The sequence below is a fragment of the Phodopus roborovskii genome, unplaced genomic scaffold (genome assembly GCF_943737965.1).
Source record: "Phodopus roborovskii unplaced genomic scaffold, PHOROB, whole genome shotgun sequence".
NCBI lineage: Eukaryota > Metazoa > Chordata > Mammalia > Rodentia > Cricetidae > Phodopus > Phodopus roborovskii.
Genome location: NW_026126566.1, coordinates 3,025,284 through 3,044,804, shown reverse-complemented (window position 1 = coordinate 3,044,804; position 19,521 = coordinate 3,025,284). Strand labels below are relative to the sequence as shown.

The window sequence follows — 19,521 nt, the reverse complement described above, 5'->3', positions numbered from 1 at the left end:
ACCCACGCTGATCTTGTTCTGCCATAGAGATGAGGGTTCTCCTCTCCATCTCTGCTAGGACACTGGAGTGACCTGGGCTGGCTCTCACAAGGACCAGATGAGGGTCTGAGCTGCCACCAAGTATCCAGACTGCTGACCATTGAAAAGATAGGTCAGAAGAGAGGGTCCAGACTACTGACTATCGAAAAGACAGGTCAGAAGAGAGGGCTGAAGCCTCCATAAGTCCCTCTCAAATTCTCATTTTGAAAGAACAGACCTTGTAAAAAGGTGAACAGGCTGGGCGTTGGTGGTGCATGCCTTTAGTCCCAGCACTTGGGAGGCAGAGGCAGGCAGAGCTCTGTGAGTTAGAGGCCAGCCTGGTCTACAGATTTAGTTCCAGGACAGCCTGCAAAGCAATACAGAAAAACCCTGTCTCAAAAAAAAAAAAAAACCTGAACAGATAACACAGCACACCATCTACGCTTGCTCTCCTCCATACTCACTGGGCAACCCTTGCCACCAGCCACATTTGCCCTTTGTCTCATTTTCTGTTCTCATTTGTTTGTTTTTCCCCTTTGAGACAGTCTCAAGTAGCCCAGGCTGGCCTCAAACTCACTGTGCAGCCAAGGATATTACTGATCCTTCTACATCTACCTCCCAAGCACTGGAATTACAGGTGTGCCCACCACATCCAATTCTACGGGATCAAACACATTCATGAGGACCCAAGTTCAGATCCACAACAGCCACATAAAAAATGCAATGTGTAATAGGACATGTCTATGATTCCAGCACTAGGGAGGAAAAGGTAGGAGGATTCCTAGGGTTTACTGGACAGCTGGAGAGCTGGAGTAGCAGAATCAGTGAGCCCCAGGTTCAATGAGTGATCCTGGCTCACAAAATAAGGTGGAAAGCAACGGAGAAAAATAATGATGTTGGCCTATACACACACAAACATATGCATAAGCATACATGTATACATGCACACAACTTTTGTGCTCAAAGTGAAGTGTCTTGGTTTTTATTGCTATAATAAAATACCATAATCAAAAGCAACTTAGGGTGGGAAGGATATATTTCAATTACAGTTCTATATCATGGCCCATCACTGAAGAAAGTTCTGGGCAGGAACTCAAAAAACTGAAACAGAGGCCATGGAGGGAGCTGCTTACTGGCTTGCTTCTCATGGCTTGCTCAGCCCACTTTCTTATAGCATCTGAGACCACTTGCTCAGGGGTGGTACCGCCCACAGTGAGCTGGGATTTCCCACACCAATGTTCAATCAAAAAAACAATGGCCCGTTGGGCTTGACAACAGACTGATCTAGTGGGAGTTTTTCCTCATTTGAGGTTCCCTCTTTCCAAATAACTCTAGCTTGTGTCAATGTAGTCAACACAGGAGATCTATGAACCAACTACTTAACTATTAGCCAAGAGGCTGGTGAAGAAAAGGAATTCCAGGCTCCATCCCACCTGCTGAATTAGTCCTAGGCATCCTCCTGTGCAGCCCCCACCCTGCGTTCCATGCACAGGAAAGCTTGAGGAGCACTCGCTCCCGTGGCCCAGCCCCCTCCATGTGCTCTAGCCCTCTATGAAGAGTCTCCCTGCTTACCTCTGCAAGGACAGTGGGAAAGCTACATCAAGGACTCATGCTTTCGTTCTGCATTCACTGTGTCCCACTGTTACTCTTTTTGATGCTCAAATGTCCCAAACGTGGCCAGGGGAGCATCCTGTCATATGGCCATTCATCTTCCCGCACTTCTTTTCTAGTATTGCAAAGTGCCCTGGATCTGCCTGTCCTGTCCTGTCCAGTCCTGTCCTGCCCTGTCCAGTCCTGTCCTCCCTGTGTGTTTATCACTGCTACCAGGAATCTGTGCTCCTTGGTATTTAATCTTCACCTCATGCCTCAAGCTCCTGAGTATTACCCTTGATGATTAACATTGTCAACCTGACAGCGTATAGAATAACCTCGGAAATGAACCTCTGGATGTGTCTGTGAATTTGCAGACTGGGGGAACACCCACCCTAAATATGGGCAGCCCCATCCCATAGGCTGGGGTGCTGAACTTCGGAGAAAGGAGCTGAGCACCAGCATCAGTCTCTCCTTGCTTCCTGACTATGGGTGCCATGCGACTCGCTGCCTCATGCTCCTGCCAGAATGAACTGTGTCTCCTCAAATTACAAGCTGAAATAAACCCTTCCTTCCTTAAGTTCCTTCTTGTCAGGTATTTGATCATAGCAATGAAAGGAGTAACTAAAACGCCCTCCCTTCAGAAATCAGAAAAGCAAACCAGGGTAGACCAGATGGCTTGATAGGGAAAAAAAAAAAAAAAAAAAAAAAAACCTCTTGCAGCATTCACCTGAAGACCAGAGTCTGATCCCCAGACTCCATGACTCCATGGTAGGAGAGAGAAGGCTCACATACATACAAACATACATACATACATACTAAATAATTTTTAAGTAAGAAAAGGAAGCAAGCAAAGACACTACCAGCCATCAAAACAGGGCCAGGTCTGTGGTCTTGAAATAGCTGAGTCAGCACTGCTCAGAGCTGTCCAGGTGGGAAGAAAGATAGACCAGGGCCAGCAGCCACTCGACTGGTCACCTGTTGGGGCTGGGGCCAAGCTGCAGCACCTGTAGGCTTCTCTGACCAGTGCTGCGTGTGGTGGGCCCTCATAGAGATCATACTCCCCCAACAGGGGGGCCTGGCTCAGGGATGCTCACAGGCAGACCCTTTCTTGGTCTATGCTGCCATTGGAGATGCCTCCAACCACAGTTCCCACTCTTCTTTTCTGGAACAAGCAGGCTACAGCAGCCATTTTGTGAGAGAGGAGACAGAGGCACACCAAACAGGGTGGCATAGGCCAGGACTACAGCTTCCTTACCAGGTGGCCCCCGGATGTGACTTTTGCCACATGTACTGGTGATTGCTCAAGGGGCAGCTTCTCTTCTCACCGAGCCCAGGTGAGCTCTGCCAACCTCTCCTCAGAGCCTGGGTTCAGACACTGAGGTCTAAGCACTTTGTGTCTAAGCATATTGACTGTGTGTGTCTATGAAGAATTTTCTAGACTGGGTTAATGAAGGTGAGAAGGTCCATCCTGAATAAAGGAAGCACCATTCCACTAGCAGGGGTCCTGGAGTGACTAAAAAGAAGGAGAGCTAAGCACCATCTGCTTCTCTCTGCTTCCTGACTACAGACACAATGTGACCAGATGCCTTCAAGTTAATGATGCCATGCCTTTCCTACCATGACAGGCTACACCAACCCTTCCTTCCTTAAGTTTAACAAATGCACACTCCATCCCTTCAGAGTGACCCCAGGAAGAGCTACTGAGCTTGCTACTGACAGCTTAGGCCTGAAGAACCAATCAAGACAGAGCTGTTGTTGTGTTTTACTCCCACCACAGGAAGGAAGGGCGAACACCAAAGAGCAAGAGGCTAGAACTGGGGCTGGCCTCCTGGGAGAGCTCAGGCCGCTGGGCCCAAGGCCCTGCACCTGCCCCAGCTGTGGCCTTAGATACAGAGGAGCAGTCCAAGTCCCCACGCAGGGGCTCAGTCACCGAAAGCAAATCCAGGATGGAGAAGACCATGGCCAGGAACAACCTTTGTGGCTTCTGACAGTGTAGCACCAGCAGGCCAGCCACCAGTTCTGCTCTCCACCTTTCAAAGTAACACAAGTATCTGTGATGCTGGTCTTGGGAAGAAGCCAGAGACAGAATTCCATCCCATCCCTAGAAAACTAGAACTTTCTCCAGCCCTCAGACAGCCCCTCCCCTCAAGGGAGCACAATCCCAGGCCAAGCACTCATACCCAGATATGAAATGACATAGGTGCACATATACTCCCGCCCTAGCAGGGACCCCTGCCCATACTCTCCAGCTGTTTCTGGACTTGTAGGAGGATGGAAAGACTCATGAAGAAGCCAGGGAGTCAGGCCTCAAAAGACATGGGAAGAAGAACCCCAAATCAGAGTGAAGGAAAGCTGGGGTCCCAAAGGAATGGAGACTCACAGGGTAAAAGGATCTCCCGCAACTACAGGCTTGGGCTCGACATCAGTGAGTACTAAGTTCTGGAGGATAGAACTCTGGTCCTCGTGTCTATACCAACTGAGCCATCTTCCCACCCAACAAGCTGGATTTCAGTTGACTTCCATTCTACCATGACTTCCACGCTAGCTACATGGGGACATTCTTCAAACTGGTAAGTCAGGGAATCCATTCGGACAAGACTGCAGTGGTGAGAACATGGACAGGAAATGCTGAGAATAATAAAATACGGTATGAAAAAGGGGTGGGTGGAGGGAAATCGAGGTTTGAGCAATTAGAGAAATGATGCCGTTCTCCAAGATGGCAATATATGGGGCAGTGAGGTACCCAGAAATGCCAGGAAGTGGCGCACAAAGATCAGGGCCACAGAGCCCACTCTTGGAGTCACGGCTGGCTCCATTCCAGCCCCCTCTTCTTTAAACTAACCTAAGTAGGATTGTTTCTATCCAAGCCAGCCCACCCCACCTAGTCCCTACCCCACATGTGCCCACACATACCTCTGTGACTCTCTTGAGCTCATAGTTAGCCTTCCTCTGGGATAAACACCTGCTAAGCCTACAACTTCCAGACCAAGCTCCCTCCAGCAGCCTGCCTGGCTACAATTCTTCAGGATCCCTAGCCTATTGCCCTGGCCCCCTTGGCTAAAAAGGTAAAGCAGGTTGGAGAAATAGCTCAGTTGGTAAACTGGTTGCCTTGCAAACATGAGGACCTAAGACGTTCAAGCCCTAGGACCCATATAAAAAGACAGGCACGGTGGAATGCTTGTAACTCTAGCACTGGAGGTGCAAAGTTGGAGCGTTCCCCATCAGCCTGGCCTAGCAGGCCAATGAGAGACTCACTCTCAAAAAGCAGGATGGAGAAGATGGGCCAGTACTTAAAGAGCTGGCTATATAAGCAAGACACTGGGAGTTCAGGGTCCCTGAACCCATGTAACTGTTGGGTTGGCACTGCAGCTCACTGTAATTCCAGTCTTAGAAGGCAGACACGGGATCTCGAGAACAAGCTGGCTAGTGAGATAGGAGAACCCTGGTTTGACTGAGACCCTGACTCAGAAGAATAAGGCGGGACAGAGACAAACAACAACTCTGGCCTCCATGCATATGCCACACACAATGCAAGGGCCTCAAAACTCAGCAAAAAGAAAGCTCAAAGTTGTGTCCCTGTGGGGACAGCCTTGCAGAACCAGCAGTAGCCACTATGGGGAGCCCTGACTGGGGCTCAATAGTTTGGCCCTGGAGGCCTGTAAAAAGCCTAGCAACCAGGCATGACCAGTGGAATGTGAATGCTACAGGGTGACCCCAAGGCCTGTCAAGTTGGGTAGGGCACTGTCCTGACAGGCACATGCCCCCCCCCACCGTGGCTGTAGTTCTGTACCTACCTATACAGATATATCAGAACTACCCCTCCATGCCCTGACAGCCCGTGATGGGGGTGGATCTGCCTCTAAACTACCACCTCCCACCCCCTCAGCATCTGTTGGGGAAGATACACATGGGCCTAGTGTACCAGCTGGGTTAGCAGCCATGAAGTGCTAGGTTCCACTCCCAGCACTGCAAAACAAAAATAAAAGCACTGACAAAAAAAAAAAAAAACATAAACATATAATTCCATTAAAACAGACTCCTCTCCAAGCAACATCAAGAGAGAATCATGTGGCTTGGGGAGATGGCTCAGTAGGTAACGTGCTTGCCTTGCAAACATAAGACCTGTCAACCCTCTCCCCAAAACTATACAGCATCGTAGTACATGCCAGTAATCCCAGTATGGGGGAGGCAGAACAGGGAAGTCTACGGAGCTCACTAATTAGACAGCTTAGCAGGATCAGAGCACTCCAGGCCAGTGAGAAATCCTGTCTCAAAAACACAGGGTATCTGAGAAACGACACCTGAGGTTGACTTCTGACCTACACATTCATGCATGCACACATGTGTGAGCACACACACCACACACAGGAAAGAATAAAGTATGGGAACACGGTTTCACTTACAACTTTCCATAATTCCTTCCCATACTGGAATAACCACTGGTGTGGGGGTTCATGTCTGTTGTCCCAGCACTCAGGAGGCTCAGGCAGGAGGACCATAAGTTCAAGGCCAACCTAGGCTGCAGAGCTGGACCCTACTCTTCTTGTGCTGGCAAAGGAAGTGACTTAGAGAGCATGGCAGGCAAAAAGGAGACTGGAGAGAGGGTGGGGAGGTCAGAGAAGCCATTGTCCCTTTCCTCCAGATGAACGTCAAGGGAAGTTTGAGAGGGAAGGGCTCTGACAACCTGTGTAGTTCTATCAAGGCCAACACAAGGCTCCACACTCCAGATCCTAATGACCACAGCAGAGGAGAGTTGAGAGGCTCAGAGAGGTTGAGCACTGCCTGGCTTGCTGTCCAGCATGGATAGTACTGCAAACTGAACCACTTGGCGTAATTTCTGCCTGGGCCCCTGAGCACCACTGAGCTCCACTTAAGGGGACCACCAGCTCAGACAGACAAAGTGAGGAGAAGAAAGCAGCCAGAGGACGGTCACCTTACTGCAGCCTTGGGCAAGCCACCCCTGATGGGAGATGTCATTCTGTATGTTTCTCATACTGGTTTAGTGAATAAAGCACTGTTGGCCAATAGAAAAGCAAGATAGGCGGAACTAGGAGACAAGGAGGAAATAGGAAGTAGTAAGGAGGAGTCAGGATGGAGAGCCTGGAGAGAACAGAACTGCCATTCCTCCACTCTCGGTAAGACCACGTGGAAATACATAGAAATGGGTTAATAATCAAGACAGAGCTAGCCGATAAGAAACTAGCACCTGACCAACAACATAATATCATATACAGAGTCTCTGTGTGTTAATTGGGGCTGGTGTGGCGGCGTACTCGTTACACACCCCAGTCCCTCTCCACTGGAGACACTTCATCTATGACTTCAGAACTCTAGTAGACCCAGCCAAGAGCTGGGCCCCACCATCTGTTACTAGTGGAAGGGCTGAGGATGAGCCCAGGGAGCGCAGCGTGGAGTCCCCAGAAGGAAGAGGCTCCAGAACCCAAGGCTAAGCCTCACACACCCTCTGATCAGACTGGCCCACTCCCTAGCTGCCCCTGTCCACAGGGCAGCTGTCTAAACTCAACAAATGCCAATCCCAAGAACGGGCCCAAGCAGGGGGCAGGAGAAAAAGGTGAGGCTGAGAATAGATGGCAGCCCCCCCAAACTGCACAGGCTGGCCCTGAGCCAAGAGTTGGCTTGGTTGTGTGGCCTGGGGGCTGGTCCCCTGCAAGAGCTGACTTACTCCTTCCTTCCCACTGAGCCTCAGGCCCCACCATCTGGATCCCAAGATGGGCCTGGACTAAGCATAAAGGCCAAGCGCACCAGTGGAAGCCACTGAGCTGCCTCACACGCCCACACTGGTCTACGGTGCACCACACACCCTGTAAAAGGCTACAACCTGACCTTCAGAGTCCTGAACTAACAAATAGTGACAGCTCAGCTCTACCATGGAAGACATTATCCCACTCCACAAGCAACTTTCTCAATGTCAAAGGGATAGGAAGTAGGGTCTGCCCTTCAGTTGAGGACAAGATTCAGCCTGTACTGCTTAAATACACCCTTACGCCTCCTGTCAGCCACTAACAAGTCACAGACCCCAGTCTTTCCCTCGTGGAGGTGGTGAGTATATCTTGACCCAGCTGTCACCACCCTCTCAGGGATCGGGCTAGCTTTATTCATACCCAACCCTGAATCTCTAAGGATCTTTATTCACAAGAATATCCAGGTCTTAGGCCCCCTGATACACTTCTGGAGTCAACGGGAGAACCGGGTCATGGAGAAATCCCTGACACAGTGAAGGGTCCATTCACTTTCTCTAGAGTGCCAGTCTCCAAGGCCCCTGCCCACCTCCCAAACACATACCCGGGCCTCAGTAACAAAGGCAGACCACATAGGGGTGCCATCTAAAAACACAGATGCTCTGATCTGACATTTGCTGTAGGGTAGACACTTCCCCTCACCCATCCCCTCACTCCCTGGATTCAGAGGAGGAGGGCAGAAGGTGGGCAAAGCCAGTGTAAGGACCTGGGTTCAAACTCCTAACTCCAGCCCTGAGTGGGTGGCAAGGGAAGAAACAGGAGGATGCTTGGACTTGCTGACTAGCTTCAAAAGAGACCTTGTCTCAAGGGAATAAAGCTGACAATGGTGTATAAGGACACCCAATGTCCTCCCTCTGATCTCCATATATATATATATATATATATATATATATGTGTGTGTGTGTGTGTGTGTGTGTGTGTGTGTGTGTGTATATATATATATATACTCTACCCCCAACACACACATACACACTCACATATACACACACACATACACTCACATACACACATACATACACATACATATATATATACACACACATACATACACATACATATATACACACACACACACACACCACAGTGGGCAAAAACAACCTGGGCTCAGAATGAGGTCCAGGATAGGATATCTCAGGGCTTCCCTAAGCAGATAAGGGGAGGAGGAAGGAATATATTCCATGCCCCTGTCTGACTCCTCCACCTACAGCCCCAACCCCATAGAGCACTACAGTTCAATTTCTAGAACCCTGATACAAGCACAGAGAAAAGCTAACTGCAGAGCATCGGGGCTCCCCAAGATCCCCCTGAGGCAGAGCAGGGGGTGGGGGGAACAGGTTCTAGGCAGAGAGAGCGGAGAGAGAGCGAGAGAGAGAGAGAGAGAGAGAGAGAGAGAGAGAGAGAGAGAGAGGAAAAGTGGGCCCAGACAGCAAGCAAACCCTAGGGCCACAGGACAAAGCCCCTTCTCTCTGAAGGTTAAGTCCTCTTACCTGTCCCTAGATGCCACTAAATTGTCTTCCTCCTTGTTATCCCATCCAGATCCAGTTCTCCTCTTGTCTGAGTCCTGTCTGGGCCTGTCTGAGTCAGAGCCCCCATCTATCCCGTCATGCATGTCTAATCTCTGAGCCAGTCCCATGGAGTGTGCAACATGGAGTAAGATACAGCTCATGCCACCTTGGACTAAGAACTATGAAAAGCATAGTGAGCCAGAAGCATGGAAATGGGGTCCACGGAAGACCTCTGGGTATCAGGCCAGTGCCCAGGGCTCAGTGGTGGGCCCAGGCTTGCCAGAGCTTGGGCATCTTGGCTGAAGTCCCCGGGAGAGGACGGACTTAGAAAAAGGTCCAAAGAAAGAAGCTGCAGCTGTTGGAAGGGGGCTGAAGCTGTTGAGGCCATCCTGTCACCCTATCCCCCTTCCGGGCTGAAGCTCCAGCAAAGCTCCCCCAACCACAGGCAGCCATGGAAATCTCCACCTCCTCAGCGGCCAACCACTATCCCATCATCCTCTCCCACCCTGCAGCCTGCACCTACAGCCAAGCATGCCCACACCTGGCAGGACCCAAGAGGGAGGGACAGTCCCATGCCCTTCTAGGCAGTAACTAAAGAGGGTGAGTGGGTCCTGACATTCCTACTCACCAGATGGTGCCACCCCATTCTCATACACCCCACCCCACCCAAGCCCCTTCCTCAGGCCCAAACATCACAAAGCCAACACAGGAGGCTCTCCACCAGCCCCACCTGGTCCTGGCCTTAGGCCTCTCGGAAATAGCTGGTTTCTACTCTGGCCAAAGTTACCCCGCCCCCAGGAGTGCAGAGCTCACTTTCTTATACCAGCTGGCCTGAAATCCTTGTGTCCAGAGTCAGTAAGACACCAAAACAGTGACTGTTTGGTTGAACAAAGCTGGGGAGACAGAATGGTTCCCACTAGATCTGAGGAAGAAAGCTAAAGGGCTTGATCCAGGAAGCCAGGAACATAAGTCAGCAAAAAAAAAAAAAAAAAAAAAAAAACCTGACTTTGCTCCCCAAAACCCACATAAAAGAGCCAATACGTGATGGTACACACTTGCAACCCCAGTTCTGGGAGGTGGAGACTGGCAGCTCCCTGGGGCTCACTAGCCAGCCAGCATGACTTGCTTGCCAAATTCTAAACCATGAACCTAATTCAAAATACCAAGGTGAGAGAGGGCCAGGAAGATGGCTCAGTGGTTAAGGGCAATAGCCACATGAGCCTGACAACCTAAAACCCTGATGTGGCAGAGTGTATTTGTAATCCCAGCACACCTCCAGTGACAGAGGAGGAAAGGATACAGCAAGGAAGCTCATGAGCCAGCTACCCGGAGTGTAAGTGCCAGCAGCAGAGACAAAAGACCATCCTCAGCAAAGGGGAGAGCGGGATCCAACTCCCTACACAAACCTACACTCACACATACACATTCCAGATTCACTGACTTAAAAATTGATTTTAAAAAATAAGAAGAAGCTAGAGTCCTGAAGTTGACCTCTGACCTCCACACACGCGTGCAAGCAGGAGCCAGACCCAGTCTGAGACAGAGCTACTGCTACTTCCCCCCGCCTGGCCTCCATTTATCTTTTCTCAGCCTCAGGCCTTATCCTCCCAATTGCATTAACTTTCCATCTCCAACAGGCCTTGAGAATTCTACTTCCATGACTGCCGGAATCACGTCCTCACAGCCCAGCCTGCCACCTTGGCCTGGAGCTCAGTTCAGGTTTACCTCCTCCTCTTGGAAGCCTTCCCTGATCGTCCAGGCCTGTGGGGGCACTGTGTGAGAGTCAGGCAGCTCTCCTGGGGAAGGCAGGAATCTCCTTCTCAGACCCTTGACCCATAATGTTCAGGTGCTTGGTGGGAGAAAGCAGTGGCTCAGCCCAAGCGAGCCGCACTCCCCCTGGGGTCTAATTCAGGTCAGATGTGCAATATACAAAGTGAAGGCTCCGCAGGGATTGCCCTGACATGATGCCAGGGAGGCTCTATAAGGAACAGAGCCTGTGGTGATATGGAAGGTCTAGGCTTTGCAGCAGTGGCTGCCGTCTGTGGCCACCCACTCACTCCCATGATGACCTGGGGCTCAGCTTGGTGCAGGGCCCTCACTGCAGTGGGAAGATGACGAAGCTAGGCATCATTCCAAAGGACACCAGATACAAATGCCCTTTCCCGGGGATACCCAGAGATAGTCTGACGCTCCCCCTTAAGCCCCATGATGTGACCCCAATCCATCCCTTGTGACATCACACACAGCCCTGACCAGCCACAAGAACAATTTCACCGGGCAGCAAATCTGCAGCCACTTGAGATTTTACTCCATCACATGCCTAAGCTATTTACTCATCCATCTGACCATGGAGAAAGAGAGGCCTAGATTACCCCAACGTGGCAGAGTAGGGTGGAACCAGCATCCTCCAGGCTAATCCTAGCCCTGGTCCTGCCACAAGCATCCCTCCTCTCCATCAAAAAACACAGTCAGCCTCCAGCACTGTCTCCTAATGTCAGAAGTCATGCATCCTTCTGCAGTAAGTACACTAGTCCTCCAATTCTACAGCCACAGATTCAACAAACTGAATATCAACTACAATTCAGAAGACAAAATTGTGTCTGAACACATACAGATTTTTTTTTTGTTCCTGTTGTATCCTGAGCAATATATGATGTGGCATGTGCTCACATTGAATTGAGCATTATAAACCATCTAGGGACAGCTAACAGCATATTTTCTATGCAAATACTACATTAATTTACTTAACAGGCTTGACCTCTGAAGGATTTGGACATCTGCAAGGTGGGTACGCTGAAATCATTTTGTAAGGCATTTTGGGGGTGACTTCATGCTTAGAATACTTGCTGTGTGCTGAGTTGGAGGCCTGGACACCATGAGGGGGCAGGAGCAGTACCCTGCTGTTGAGGCAGTACCCAGGCCACAGGGGACTGCACACTGAGAAAAGAGTTCCTGGCTTGTGTGGGTTAAAAGTGTAGCTATTTCCTCCCTGGGACACTTCCAAGCACCTAGTATCCCTGTGGTTTTATTAAATGGACTTTGTATCAATGATGGAAGCTAAAATATACAGTATATAATTCAGAATAAAAGGTGCTTCTCTACTGGGGGAATGACCCAGTGGGTAAATGCAAACATAAGGACCAGAGTTCAGATCCCAAGCTCCCATGTAAAATCCAGGCACAGCAGTGCATACCTGTAACTCCAGCATAGGAGGAGGCAGATCCAGGGGTCTCACCGACAGCAAGCTCCAGGTTCAACGAGACACCTTGTCCCAAAAATAAAGTTCTCTGATCTCCACGTGAACAACATTCACAGGAGCACGTGCACGCACGCACGCACACACACACACACACACACACACACACACACACACACACCAGCTTGGTCTAGTCTATCCTCAATTCTGAGACTGAGCCATCATCTTCAGTCTTGCTCTGAAGCACAAGCCTCCCATCACCTAGTCCACCTCACACAGTATAAACCTCTACCTCAATTGGGATTTGGGGGACATCTTATTTAAGGGTCAAGTGTCTCAGGGACCAAAGTCCACCTCACCTGTGTACCTTTCCACCTGACTGCAGGAGAAGTAGGGACCTAGAAGTCTGGTCTGATTCGCCCAGAGGGTCTGAAGTGTCAACCACTGGACAAGCTTCAGTCCTTCTTTTAAAATAAATTTTATTATTCAATTGTTTATTTACTCATGTGTATCCACACGTGTATGTATACATATGTACCATAACATACATGTAGAAAACCGTGTTCTACCACATGGGATGCCCAGGGACCAGGAATAGAACTCTGATGGTCAGACTCATGACAAGTGCCTTTTTATTGCCCAAGGTACCTTGCCAGCCCCTTAGTTTCTTCGCTAGATGAGACTCACAAGACTGAAACGATGAAGGCAAGATGTAGGTATGCTGTAACCCACGGCTACTATTACTAACTTGATATTTGATGAAGCTTCCCTTTCTTGAGCAGGAATAGCACCCTTTCTCTTCTCCATTGGCCAATCCTGACCCCTGCTTCTTAATAGCATGTGCAGAATCCAGTAACCTTGTTAGGAGGTGGCAGCCTCTTACAGGGGGCTTTAGAGGGCTGGGTGCCAGGCTTTCCCTCAAGGGATCCCCCTCTATGGCATTAGAGCAATGACAGACTAAGTGGATCTTACTGGTGGCTCTTGGTGGATCCTACCAGCATCCCGAAAATTCCCATTTCAACTTCCCAAGTGCCAGCCCTTTTTCAGAAGGGAAGGCTGAGGTCAGAGATTGGAGTGATTTACCCAAGGACAGGAACACGGTGTGGGTGTGGGGAGATGACCCCACCCCAGTTCACTAGGCCTGTGACCTCCCACTTCACTACCTGTATGGGATCTTGCAAGTGCACCCCTCTAGTCCAGGCCTTCTTTGGTACCTTTGGTAGCATCCATTAGGTGCCTCTCCCATGTTCCCCAAAGTGCACTCTGAACAGGCACCCCCACCCACCTGCCCCTGCACAAACACCCACCTCAAGCTACACATCTGCCCTGGCCTGCCCTCTATGGTGTAAAATTTTAGGGTCAGCATGCTTTTCTTTGCATTTTTCAGACCCAGTGGAAGCATGCCAAAGAGGAAAGCACAACATGCTAGACATCCAATAGGAAGAAGTCCCCACTACTAGAGGTGGCCTCTCACCTGGAGACCAGACTCTTCCTCTAGCCTTCCGTCAAAGCAGCCATCCATGTCTCCACACATGGAACACGCTCCTGCTTGTGGCCACTGTGTGATGACCATGTCTCCAGCGAGGACATCAGCTCCACAGGGCACAGCTTTGATGCCCACTTCCTCAGTGCTTAGCGCCCAGTGTATGCTACATGTTGTGTAGAACAAATATGTGAATTCACCACTATGCCACCGTGTCAAAAGACTGAAGAAGGGGGCCCAGGTTAGATTCATCTGTAGGAACTGAGTTAACTCTAAAATATTCTGATTCTTAAGCCCAAGCCTTGTGCCTGCAAGACTGTATATACCACTTATTCACATGTGTGTGTACCACACACATACATCAACATGCACACAGTACATGTGCATCACACACACACACACACACACACACACACACACACACACACACACACACACACAGCTGTTATCCTAAGCCCTAACAGACAAAGGGATCAGCCGGATTAGCTGTCTACAAAGGCCTGTAATGGACACTCCCAGGGAGCGATTTGAGTAGTGGGCCTTGTAGGGACACAGGGCTCCCAAGGAGGTTCTATGGTATCAGTCTATATCTAGCTGATATTTAGTGAGCATGTACTTGGTTGTCAAGAGCTTCTGTTCTTCACAACATGCCTGTGAGAAGGAGCTATCATTCTCTCCAGCTTATCCATTAAGTGGGGCAGGAGGCTCCCAAGGTACCTGCCCCCTGACTAAGGTCCTGCAGACAGTCAGGGGGACCCAGAGGCCCTATGTGTGTCCTTGGGGGGAGAAAAGCTATATGAGGGTACATCCTTGACTTACAGCAAGAGTCGGGACTAAAGAAGCTCAGCAGTGTCCCAGTCTCACAACTTGGAAAGAACTCACCCAGGGCCACCCAGAGCAGAAGCCAGAGAAGGGAGGTGACAAGGGAGCTTGTGAGGGAGTCGTAGAGAGTGGCTCTGCCTTAGCTGCTGTGAGAATCCCCGGGGTATACAATTTTTACCCCAGCTTCCAACACTTAGTTAAATCTGGCCCAAGCCTTTCATCTAGCCACCCCTCTCTTCCACAAAACTGAAACTCTCACATCCTCACTGGCCCTTCACACCTTGGCCCACACCTTACCCTAGGCTCCCCAGCAGGCTCCCCTTGTCCACCTACCCCCAGTACAATAGCAATTGCCCAGTTTCCACCTGCCACAGCCAGTACACTACCGAGATCACCAGGTCTGAGAGGGGTCAGGAGGATCCCAAACATGCTTACAGCTCTCCCACACCTTCCTGAGACCAGTATCTCCACAGCATCCCCTGTGACCCTGCCCCCAAGCACCCAACACCTCATACAGGATGCAGGCTCTTGCAGGGAAGATAAACCATTTACATAAAGAATTTTCAAGAAATCTGATCTAGGCTGGAAGGTTCAGGGAAGCCTATCCAAGCTCAAGGAGAGAGGCCCAGCACAGAAAGTTATAGAGGAAAGGAGATGATCCACATGGGCAGGGCAGAGGGAAGCACAGAAAGACAAGGAGATGCAGAGCATGAATTGCATGGATGCAGCAGCTACAGGCCTGCCACTCTGACTGGGAAAAGCCTATCTAAGTAAAATCAGTGGCCCGGATGACCTCTGTTGCAAGGGCTGTATGATTCTAGCAGGGAGTCAGGACTGCAGCGAAAGCACATCTTGTCAGAGGGGAGGACACATGCACCTACTCCTCCAGGTATCCTAGCTACTCTTTAGGTCACTAGCAGAAGCTCATCCTATGGAAGTTGATGTGCCTACCACAAGGGAAGACAAGACAGCTCACTGCCCTGTGTCAAGGCAGTGTAACAGAGCAACATGGCGCAGCTTACCACCACGTGTCCAGGTCCTATAAATAACCACGCTGCCCCTTCCTTTGCTGAGCATCTGTTCCACATGCCAGAGTGTGCTGTGCACTGAAAAGCCCAGACTTGCACTAGTGTTCCCCACACTCTCGCTTGTACCCCTCCAAGCATGCTCAGGGACAGCCACAGCCATCAAGGGAACGTTCCCATTTTGCATATCCCCACCATACCTAGGACCTTCAACCTGTGCTTCACCACTGGCCCAGTACTAGGAGAACAAGGCCCAGCCTCCCTCCCATACTCTTCCCTGAGGACTCCTAGGCCATGGGCTTGGGCAGGCAAGATTCCACCACCCCCCCCCAACCCCAGCTGTTCTTTTCCCCAACCACCCCATCCCCCAGGGGGCCCAGCTCGCCAACCTCTAATCCTCTTGTCATCTGACCCAGCCTCCACCCTAAATTGGCTTTGCCTAGCCACCCTTCTGAGGCCCAAAAATGGACACAGCCATTTATAGAGGGTCAGCTAAGCCAAATGCAATGGGAAGATGACCTCACAAAGCCCATAGGCCTGGGCTCCAGGCACACACACTCACTACAGGCACATAGCAGTACAGGAGTAAGCACCATGGAGGCCTGAGCCACATGCTTCCTGCCTGAGACAGCATACAGGGACTCAGCCTAGGACCTGGTATGTGTGCTAGCCGAAAGTAGAATACAACCAGCTCATTCCAGGGTCTGGGCCAGCCAGGGCTCCAAGAGCAAGCACCCAAATACCCACAGTCACTCACAAACACCCACTAAACACCCACCAGAGCTAGACAGACACAAGAGGGTCACAAACACAGCTCTGCCCAGGGCAGTCAAAGAGGCTGATGAATCATAGTAGCAACCATTAGGGGACACAGAGAGCTGGCCTGTGACCTCACAGGACTCTGTGACACCAGGGAGCACACTGCACTCAACTGTCACTCTCTGAGTCTCCACAGCTGCTAGGGCCCAGAAGTTAGGAAGAATAAATGGGAAGCAATAGGGTCTTCTTCCTATGCAAATACACCGTAGGCATTCTTTGTATGTCCTGTGTGTGTGCACATGTGTGTAAAGGCCAGAGCTCAGCATCAGGTCTCTTTCTCGCTCATTCTACCTTATTTTTGGAGATAGGATCTCTCACTGAACCTGAAGCTTGCTAATATAGGACCCCAGAGACCCTCCTCTCTCCACCCCCAGCCCTGGGGTTACAAGCTCACAACACTCCTGCCTCCAGTTTTATACCCGGGTTCTGGGGGATCTAACTCAGATCTGTTCGACAAACACTTCCAACTGAGCTGTCTCCCCAACTTTTTCTATGCTTTCCACCTGCCATCTTGCTCCAAAAATACCCTTCTATGAGAATTAAAAATAAAAATTGCCCTGTGGCTGGTTTGTTTGACTAAGAAGGGTAGGCCCAGGGTCAGGACTGCCTGTAAGATAGGGGAACTGAGGTCCCATTAGCAATGGACACTGAATAGAGTGTGGACCACCACTAGAAGATATTGGGGAGGCCGTCCAAGCAGTATACCCAGGCTGTGGCAAATGCAGATTTCAAGTAGCAGGATGATAAGCAAAAAAGGACAGTGATCTAGGCAAGACTCAGGGTCTCCTGAAACAGGGTCTGTAGGATCAAAGAAGGAGAGGATGGGAAACATGCTACTGTCTCGGGATACCTGTCAGACTGTCTAGGCTTCCCCTGGGCAAATGGTCCCTCACTACTTAGTGCCCATGAGACACACAGCAGCCATGGCAAGAGGCAATTGCAGACCCATGAAGCCAGGCTCAGACAAGGCCAGCTGCTGGCTAGAGTCATGGTCCATAGCCAACCAGCTGTCAGCCAACTGCCCCAAACTTCTGGGCAGGCACTGAAAAGAGATGGCATCCAGCGGGCCAGAGACACGGGGCCATCTAAAAGGAAGGAGCATAGCCTACACCTGAGGAACAAGCCCTCAGGGTTGCATCAAGGAAGCTACCGCTAGAAAAATGCATCTGGGCAGAGGTGCACACTCCCCCCTCCCCCCCCCAGCAAAAGTGAGGAGCCACATGAAGTTGGTCTCACGTAGTGGGGGCAGGGAACCTGTCTCCGCTTACTCCCCATATGCCCATTCATTTCCTTTAGGAGTGGGAAGCAGGCTCCAGGCACCTTAAACGAATTACTAGGTCACTGGGAGCAGTATCTGCCTACTGCTCCAGCTGGATAACTCGGTCTCCCCAGCAGACTATTGGGAGATTCTAAATCCTTCTGTCTTCCTTTTCCTCCTGATGGGGTGAGGAGCTCTGGACAGATCCAGGGATTAGCAAGAGCCTCCCCAAACTCAGTCACCCCCTCCTTAGCTAGTAACCACAAGGATGAGGAGGAGGGCTCTAGGGGAGCTCCACCACCCCCCCCATCACATCACGTGGCTGCATCCTTGGGGAGCTCACAGCTCTCAGCTGCAAAAGTCATTGTTTATAAACAGCTCCAAGACTGGCAGAGGAAGGCAAGCGGGTCCCTGTACCCACCAGGCCCAGGCCCAGGCCCAGCCAGGGGCGGGGGAGGGGGGGCTATCCCTGGCAGAAACACAGATTGTACAATCTCAGATTTCAGAGTCGGAATTGGCAGGGGAAGTGGCGTCAGCAGCTGGCGTGATCCAATTCAATAAGCCAGGGATGGCTAGGGGTAAAAGGCAGGCTAGCGAAGGACCCCCGCCCCCAACCCCCGCATTTCCTGCACAGTCAGGGTGTCCCAGGAAGCCCTGATCCCGTCCACTGCAAAAACCCCAGAGTACTCTCAGACAACAGGGATAGGGTTTCCTGTGGCGCCCTCCACACCCCTCTTCTGGGCCACCCGTATAGCCAGGAGCTCCCACCATCTCTCTCTCTCCAGTGGCTGGAACCGCCAAAGCCCTGCCGGGGCGAGGGGTGCAGACCCTCTGCAACCCGGCGGGTCTGGGCAGGACCCTCTAGGCCGCAGACACCTCTTGGAAGGAGTAAAGCAATCCCTCCTTCGGGGACTAAGGTAGAGAGGTCGTAGAAAGCAGAGGGCAGCGGGTGCCCTCACTAGCCAGCTGGTAAAGTATAGCCTTAGAAGTCTGGGACGCGAACAGCCCTAGGGACGGCGAGACAGGCTCCCTCCCCCGCCCCACACAAGCCCTGCCTGGATTGCCCGCGTGGGTCTAGAGAGCTGGGGGTCATCTCCCAGTCTCCTGACCCTTGGACTCCAGGGTAGAGTGAGAGTGGACCCCGCGCCTGAGAAGCAACCCGGCGCGTGGGCCTCCACTTCTCTGCAGAGGAGCCGAGAAGGTACAAACGGTGGGGGAAGGGGGGCACAAGGTAGACAGCTGCGCCCTCCTCGGCCGGAGCCCGAGCGGGGACAAGGGGACACCTTAACTGCAGGGAGACCAAGCCCAGGGACTCCTCGGCCACGATCATCCGGAAGTGACCAGCTCGATCCCAGGGGTAGGGGTGAGAGGTGTGGCAGGTCTACAGGTCTCTCACCTTCTCCTGCGCTCGGGTCAGCTTCTTCTGTACGTTGCTGGCGATCTTCCCCGCCGTCACCCCCTTGCTCCCCATCTCTGCCATCGTGGCGCCGGCCTCGCCCGTAGCGAGCGCGGATAATGGCGCAAGGAGGCCGTGCGCGCCGCGCTCCCAGCCTCCAGCCCCGGCCGCTCCACCAGCCTGGGCTCTGGCTCCACGCCGCGCACTAGAACAGCTCTGGGGACTGACGGAGACCGAGCGTGCGCGGGGAGAGCGAGTGAGCGACGCGGGGATCCAGAGTGGGAGGGACCCACAGGGGAGGGAGGGGCGGGGAGAAGGGACTAGCCGCGGACGGGTTAGCGCCCCCCAGCCCTCCCCGTCCGGACAAGACTCTGCCTTTTAAAGGGCCATTCTGGGATTCAGATCCTCACCGCCCAGGAGGAGGGAGCCTCGAGGGCGGGGGCTGGGGGCTGCGGGACAGGGACTCCCCGGACGTGCTGGAGACTTGCTGGGGGTGGGAACTACCTACGCAGTCCCTGGTTCAGAGACACCGCGATCCTGAGGCTTAAATCCTCCTTCCAAGCAGATACCTCCTGCAACCCTAGAAAAGTAACCAGGTGAAGGATTTGGGTGCTTTCTAAATTCATAGACAATGTGCGAGGATCGAT

The 19,521-nt window shown here is 51.6% G+C and overlaps 1 protein-coding gene across 9 annotated transcripts in view; it reads right to left on the bottom strand.

Moving 5' to 3' along the window:
* Bin1 (bridging integrator 1) overlaps window positions 1–19,159 on the bottom strand; it is a 58,405-nt gene extending 39,246 nt beyond the window's left edge. For 3 of the 9 annotated variants that reach the window (XM_051202432.1, XM_051202430.1, XM_051202431.1), the window contains exon 1: window positions 18,875–19,155. In XM_051202432.1, the coding sequence (XP_051058389.1) occupies window positions 18,875–18,958 (84 nt within the window). In that variant the 5' untranslated portion in view covers window positions 18,959–19,155. Of the gene's footprint in view, window positions 1–18,874 lie in introns of all 9 variants that reach the window. The other 6 variants (XM_051202427.1, XM_051202428.1, XM_051202433.1 and 3 more) reach the window with 4 other exon arrangements.
* Between the last annotated feature and the right edge of the window lie 362 nt (window positions 19,160–19,521).